Below are 7,775 nucleotides of genomic sequence, written 5' to 3'. Positions count from 1 at the left end.
CCTGCTCCAGAAACTTTCCTGTGACACGTGGAGTTCCAAGAAGACTCATGGTACATTATCTAGGCTGCTTTGACCTATAAGCAAAGCMGTGCAGAGATCAGAATTTCTCTTTTTAATCAGCCGAAGCAGTTAAAAGCTTAGTGAAATACCCTCATGGCACAGTTAAGCTAGCGAAAACTGCAGCTGTGGAAAGACTGTGTTAAGAAACAGGATGGTTGTGGTCTACACTAAGAAATAATTTTCCTGTTGACTATTTTTTTAAACAGGAAGCTGAAGAACAAAGCAGCATTAGTCTTGGTGCTTTTAATAGGCTTCAGATTTCAAATATTACATTTAAAATATGCTGATTGGGAAAGGATAGGGCTTTGTGAGAGTTTTATGTAACAACTGAAAACGAGAAATTTGTAAGATGGAAATATAAYTAAATTGGAGCAGATCCTCTGAATACGCAGCTGTTGTTTCTCTGGAGGAGCTTAAGATGCTCGGTAATGCAGCAGAGGACTGCTGAGAGCAGGCTGGTCTGTTTGCAGGACTTGGTGAACGCGTGCGTTCGCACAGCGCTGCGTAGGCTTGGCTTCACACAGTTTCCTCTTTGTCAGTCGGTCTGTCCCTCCGCCAGCTTCCCCTCTCTGCTTGCTCTTTCGCAGTAACTGGGAACAGTTCCTGCAGTATGGGCGATGAAAACCTGCAGACACCAGAGACAGCACTGGTGCTTCACACCACTTTGGACTCCATGATTTTTCTAGATAGTCAGCCCCAACTATGGGTGATATGTCTGACTCCTCCTTCCCTAAAGGTTTCATGCAAAGTCCGTTAAAGTCTTACTTCAGGAAATATTTCTTCTGAGGAAGGTAACTCAGCAATTTTTTTTTTTTTGGGGGGGGGGGAAGGGAGGGTTATAGCTATATTGTGATTCTTCTGAAGCATGATGACATAAATCTGTACTTCTAACCAGTTTTTTTCTGACACAAATCATGGATCATGTCRGAGCCATTACAGACTTCGTAGGTGGGGACACTGCAAATGTCATTTCATGTCATTCAGCACATTTTCGTAATGGTCTTTTTAACTGTAAAGGGTACTGTACRTAGCATGATGTTGATTTGACAGACACTGTGCAATTACACTTCCCCTTGGTTTAATCAAAAACAATGAAGTCACTTGAAAAAGTAAGAGCAGTGTATATCTTGTAAATAACTGCCCTGGGGACCTCAGCTGTCAGCCTGGGGTTGTCTGGAGAATTACTCTTATTCCTATTCCATCTGTGTTTATCTGTTTTGTGYGAACATTATATAAGGGGTTGCAAATCATTATTATTGAAGGTGGCTCAGGTGAATGGCCAGCACAGGTGAAAGCTCAGATAGAGTACAGCACATGCTGAAATGCTATAGCACCATTACAAATGCCCCAAAGTCCCTGATAGGCACAGTTCCAGCATGCTATGTGCCAAAATGCCACAAAAAGCCTTTTTGACTTGAAAAAGTAGTCCTTGACACTTGGAACTCTTTTTTTTTTTTTTTTTCTTTTGTTGTTCCATAATTTTGTTGCAGTAAAGTTCTATATCTCAGGTGTGACCCTCCTAACATTGCCTGAAGCTTAAAGTTCAGCTTGGGGGTGGGGAAAAGTGGGAGCCTGGTCTCTGGCAGGGAAGTTTATGGGGGCTGAGCTTTCGCAGCCAGGCTTTTTTCTGTGCAGCAGCCTGCAGCTGAGAGGCCGGATTGCCTGCTTACTCTTTCTCCTCCAGGAGGATACCCCAAATATGAAGGTGTGTGCTACTTCCGAGGAGAAGGAAGGTGCATTCAAACAATGATGAGAGAACGTGGAATCTTCAGAGCAGGCAGTGAGGAAGAAGTATGAGTTTGTCCTGGAACTCTGCTGTTCTGCCCCACCCTAACAGTGTAGATGTGGGAATCTTTTAGCAACTGAAGGGATTTGACAGGTCAGCGTCTCTTTCTGAGTATAACATATGATGCCTTCTTGAAATAAGAGTTGATGGTATAACTGTGGGACTATCCTGAAGCACTTCCATGGAAACAAGATTGTTGGATTTGAGTTCGATTTGATTACTGCATTTTGTGCACTGCCATAGTGATGCATGGATTGTGTAAGTGTTCCAAACTCTGTGTATGTATCTATGAGTTTGMATGRCAGTGGGCATCATGCAGAGAGCCCTTGTTAAAARATGCAGCTGGTTTCCATGCAATTAAAGTTCAAAAATGTAGAAAATAAACCTGTTAGCTGCAAGGATGTTTTTYAGCYGAGTAGAAATGAATTAATTAAGATRTATTAATCTCTGGACCTTGTGTGTTTGTGTTCTGCTGTGCAGGTTTCTTAGCAAGAGCAGACAGAGCTCAGCCTTCCACCATGCCTGTGCCCCCACCTCCAGCTCCCCCTCCACCCCCAACATTGGCCTTGGTAAGTTTTACAAGAGGTAAATGTACCCWATGTACTGTTCTCTGCTGCTGCTTGTCACATTGAATAGCATGTCCACAGATACTGAGGTGTGGATGAGGGTATCCATGATATTTGGGGAAAGCTCTCCAACACTTTGTTTATGGTTGATCATTGATCCTACGAGAAGGACCATAATTTCCATTCCCTTTCCGTGCTCATGTGGATGTCACTTCTATTCCTCCCACACTGGTGGCTGATCTGGTGGAGAGAAAAGAGTTTGTGTAAGTCAGGGAATCCTTTCTATCTSCTTGCCTATCTCCACATGTGTACTCCCACCTTCTCCTTTGTTCTATTCCAGTACTTACATGACTTGAACTGGAAAAAAAAATCAATCCTATTGTTTAAATTTGGTAAGGATTCCACCACAAGCAAGATACGGACTCTGCTTGGTCTCCTTCCATGACAACTCTMCTCATCTTCATGAAATCTCCACAACACTTATCTGATAAGTTAGAAAGTGTTTCAGGAACCATTTCCTAGAAGAAAGAACTAYATATATTTGTGCATGTATATGTCTATGGTTTGGAGTTTGTTCTTTTTTGAAAAACTGTGTCACTAAAACGTGAAATTAAAAGAGAGCACCATTGAGACAAACCTCATACGTCCACAGATTTTATTTGGTCTGTATGAACAGATTTTATTTGGTCTGTATTGTTAAAGTGGCAATTGCCATTTTGAAGTATTTCTATCAAAGCTAAAATAATAGACAAAGAACCATCTTTGCTCTGATTTATCTAGAATTTGTATTTCACTACTACTTTCAAGAATGTCCACCTTCTTGTATAATCAGGTTATATATGTAATCTGTTTTTGTTCAGTCTCTGGAATGGCAATTTGCCACAGATATGCCTTGGCTTTAAAAAATCAGAGACTCTAAATCATGAGCTCAAAAAAGGTGAATTCACACAGAAGTGTTATGTTTCCAATGAATGATGTGGRTTAGAATAGCAGTAGTGTTACGGACTTTGAGTCAATAACAAGGCCAGCTACCTTTAATATCTTTCACAAAACCAGAGATGGCATGCTACCTACCCACTCCAGTGTTGTTAAAACAGACACTGCAGTCTCAAGTAACTACTATATTTGAGCAGAATTTTGTGTCCAGAAGTTGAGGTTTATGTTTCAAGTTTTGCCTCCTCATTTTTAATTTTTGTTTTGCAGGCAAATACTGAGAAGCCATCCCTAAGCAGGTCAGAACAAGCAGGGCGAAATGCTCTATTGTCTGATATTACCAAAGGAAAAAAGCTCAAGAAGACTGTTACTAATGACAGAAGTGCTCCAATTCTAGACAGTAAGTATGATTCTACATGTTGGGATTTCGGGAGGCATGAATGCCTCTACATATCTGAAAGCAGAAAATYATTTTATATATCATCAGATGAAGTGCAATGAGAGAAGTAGATAAAAGAAAGTGCTAGAAATTGGCATGCATAAAATTCTTTTCATTGTGAATGAACAGGTGAGAAATCAAGTACTGCTTATGAAATTTGGATGCTAATTTGTTTACTAATTCTCATAAAGTGTTCTATTTTCTGGTTTGCTTATATAAGAAAACTACACAAGCCCTACCAGGAGTTCTCCTGAGGACCTGCAGCAGATCAAAAAAACAAAACCCCCATAAGGACTGAGGAGAGGACAGAGAATGAAGGGGAATTTCAGAGTGTAATTTTCCATAAACAGTATAAGAATAAATGCATGCCTGACAYGACTCCACTGACTCCAGTACCATTTAGAACAAAACCAGAGCCAGAAGCCGCAGTTGTACCTGTGTGTCACTGCTGCATGCAGTTTTGCYGCTCCTGCTGTGACTCAGGGGTGTTACTTTTTGGCTGAGCCTTGCTGCTCAGCCTGCCCAGCAGCACAAGACAGTGACTCTGCTTACCTGAATGGAAATAAGGTCTCTATTCAGTTAAGCTGCTGCTTGTATCTCACAGCACATCTTGGGGTGTGCTGAGGGGAGGCTGGAGATGCCCGTGTAGCTAAAGTATTGGGAAGRCAGAAGAGAAACAGAAGAGTGAGGAGCATGGCCCTGTGCTGACAGAGGAACAGTGTTCATATACTGAAGGAGAAAAGGCACTTCTACAGGCTGATTAGCAAATGTGATGCACTTCAGTCTAGGTTTGGTCATGCARTTAAAGGCTGGACTGTGATAGGAGCATGATGAGGAAAGAAGGAAATGCCCAGAGGAGTGTGACCAACTGAAAGTAATTTTTTTTWAAAAATAGAGTTTTGCAATCAGTCTGCTAGAGTTTTTAAAGGCATATTATCTCTGAATGCAAAATTACATTCTAGCAATTGTAATGAGCTGGAGGGGATTAAAGGAGAGGGTAAATAGTAAGATAAAAATGATGAGCAGCCTATTATCTTGTTTACATCAATTAACAAATCATGATGAAAGACTAAACTAGTAGCAGCATTTCTCCAGCGGTTCACACCCTATCTGACTCAGAGCTGAACTGAGCTCGCATKCTTAAGAAAGAGAAGGATAATGCCAAACATTCTCCCATGGATACACTCTTCTTTTTTTCTTGGAGAGATTTTTACAAGTGGTCTTCATCCACATGTTCTAACTACTTTGAAGTCAGTGAAATTTTTACCTACCCAAAGCTGTGGACATKAAGATGCCAAGAAATTAAGCAACTGATCTTCACCCATGTAGCCCATCATCTGAGAGCTGATCTCCACAGATATCCCAACCTGTGCATCTGCTCATTTTACAGTGATGCTCTGGATAGGGCTCTTGTCTGTATTGTAGTTGTGGAAACACTCTCATTTTACTTTTGGCAACACAGTTGTCACAGCAGAAATATTGGCATTAGAGAGAAGTGGGAAAGAAAGGGGGAGGGCTGATAAAATAATTCCTGCCTATTGGAAACATTTACAGCTGAAGATCCTATCACTGCACTTCTAAACCTACAGCAATGACATCTCCTTCCTTAGTAGGCTTTGTTTAAATAAGTAGGTATGTTGCAATATCATCAATAATGAGAGTTCTGTGCATTCCCAGCAGTGATCACTAGAGACATCTTCAAGGGGAAGGACCCTCTGCCTTCCTCCTTCTTCCCGTGAGATTGCCCTGTTTCTGCTTATGGAGAAGTGGAGGGGAAGGATAAGAGAGCAAAAGTATGAAAAAACAGGAAGAAGCAAATAAGAAGCTAACGAAGACTACATGCTATTCTCAGAGATCCCATCCATGCTCAGTTCCAAATTTTCCGCAGCAATTTGCTCTGCTTTGAAGTGTAAAGCTGACTAAAGTGATGGCTTAATGAAACACAGAGGCGATGGTTATTATGGTTACTGCATCACCTCCTCCACAGTGCAGTAGTTGTGGTTATGATGGTAGCTGTGATGATCCAAACCTTGTGTGTTTTGAAAGTTCATCCATTTCTTCCCCAGCTACAAGCATTATTGTAATGAAAGAAGTGWCTTTGCAGGATCAGTCTTGCTTCACTAATGTGGAATTTTTTTCCCAACAGAACCCAAAGGACCTGGAGGAGGTGGCGGTGGTGGCTTTGGAGGAGGTGGCGGTGGCAGCAGCGGGGGTTTTGGTGGTGGCAGTGGTGGCGGCTTTGGTGGTGGTGGGCCACCTGCCCTTGGAGGCCTTTTCCAAGCAGGAATGCCAAAGCTCCGATCTGCTGCAAGTCGAGATGCTGGTAAGAAAGAATCTGAATTTCCAGTGTRAAAAAAGATATTGCTTAAAGCCATCATAGCACTGCAGTAAATTACCTGCTGAGACTGAAAAAGCCATCAAATACCTTAGGCTCTTAGGAAATGCAATTTTCAGCTTGAGTCTTGTTTTATTCTTACTGTTAGTTTTTATGAGGGAGAAGAAAGACTCGCTTTCTACCCATTCTCCCAGTTATTGATGAAAACTAAGGATCTTGGTAGTGTTGAATTGCTACCTGCCAGGGACAGTCACACAGATTACATCCTGCCTTAGCTGTTGGTGTACAGGACCAGAGGGGAACGCAGGAGGATCCAGATCTTTCTTGTGCACCAGGAAAAAGAAAACTACTTTCCAAATGGAAAGTACTTCTGTATCAGCTCCACAGCAGTATGATTYGTTGCTTAAGGAGTGCATGAGGCATCCCAGCTGGCTGGGATGCACACTGYAGATGGAGGCATGTCTGGAACAGGTATCGTGCTTCTGGCTGACAAAACAGCTGCCTGAAGCCTCGTGGCCCTTTAAATGAAGGACATCTGGGGCCACTGAGTTATTTAAGTTTAAGGACATAGGATTTCATGCTAGTTGAAAGACTGTGCAATGGTGGTTGTAGAGTGTTACAAACATTACATATTTTGTAGCCTAACAATTTTTCAGTGCATGTGTACAAAGCAGTCTCTCAGAGCTGGTATTTTCTATTGTGTCACAGTCTATTTTGGGARCTTGTACTAATACAAAAGTTCCTGGCATCACAAAAAAGTACTGCAGTACTTCTTAACTGCAGGGCAGGCAGCATTCTTCCTGATGTGCACAACTGGATCCTTAGGTCACAGCTACTAGAAAGGGCTGAAAAGAGCCTTTTGCTGGACTTTTGTTGCTCATGTAATTTAAAAGCCAACATTTCTTTGCTCTCAGGTTGATAGTATCCAGTAATTGGTCTTTACCAATTTTTCCCTCCCACTGTTAATTGCTTGCTGTGTGATGGCTGCGCCACTTGTATTACTTTGTGGCCACTTAAGTCGCCCCTCGTAAGCAATATCGGGATGTCACCTGCGATTCTGGAGTTGTTCCCCAGTGGTACCGGGCATGGGTGTCCCGTGCCGCAGAGCGCCCCTTCGGAACCGCAGAGCTGCTGCGCCGGTGCTGATGCCCCCTCTCCCGTGCTGATGCCCCCTCTCCCGTGCTGATGCCCCCTCTCCCGTGCTGATGCCCCCTCTCCCGTGCTGATGCTCCCTCTCCTGTGCCCGCAGACAGCGGGGGAGGCCGCCCGCCCGTCCTGCCGCCCGGAGGCCGCTCCGCTGCCGCCAAGCCCTTCTCGCCGCCGAGCGGCCCGCCGCGCTTCCCGGGGCCGCCCTCAGGGCCGCGCAGCGCCGCCCCGGACCTGCAGAGGAGCCGCGTGCCACCGCCGAGGCCCGACGCCGGCTCCAAGCCTGAGGCGACGCCGCCACCGGTGCCCAGCACGCCCCGGCCCATCGCCTCCAGCCTGCACAACCGGGGGTCGCCGCCGGTGCCGGGGCTGAGCCGGCAGCCCAGCTTGGGGCCCTCGCCCCCGCCCTTCCCGGGCAGCCGGGGCGCAGGGTCGGCGGGGCCCCTCCGGCAGCCCGGCCCCGGCGCTGCGCCCCCCTTCTCGGGCCGGCCGCCGCTGCCTCCCACCCCG

General features: G+C 44.7%; 1 protein-coding gene across 1 annotated transcript in view; it reads left to right on the top strand.

Annotated features, from left to right (window-relative positions):
• The first annotated feature begins 268 nt into the window (after window positions 1-268).
• Window positions 269-7,775, top strand: part of WIPF1 (WAS/WASL interacting protein family member 1) — an 18,556-nt gene continuing 11,049 nt past the window's right edge. Inside the window, exons 1-5 of the mRNA XM_057363760.1 lie at window positions 269-851; window positions 2,327-2,415; window positions 3,616-3,745; window positions 5,931-6,107; window positions 7,369-7,767. Coding sequence (XP_057219743.1) covers window positions 2,365-2,415; window positions 3,616-3,745; window positions 5,931-6,107; window positions 7,369-7,767 — 757 coding nt within the window. The 5' untranslated portion in view covers window positions 269-851; window positions 2,327-2,364. The remainder of the gene's footprint in view (window positions 852-2,326; window positions 2,416-3,615; window positions 3,746-5,930; window positions 6,108-7,368; window positions 7,768-7,775) is intronic.

This window comes from Malurus melanocephalus, unplaced genomic scaffold (genome assembly GCF_030028575.1).
Source record: "Malurus melanocephalus ecotype Western Australia unplaced genomic scaffold, MMel_1.1 scaffold_30, whole genome shotgun sequence".
Taxonomy (NCBI): Eukaryota; Metazoa; Chordata; class Aves; order Passeriformes; family Maluridae; genus Malurus; species Malurus melanocephalus.
The sequence above is the reverse complement of the archived record's forward strand: the minus strand, read 5'-3'. Positions and strand labels throughout refer to the sequence as shown.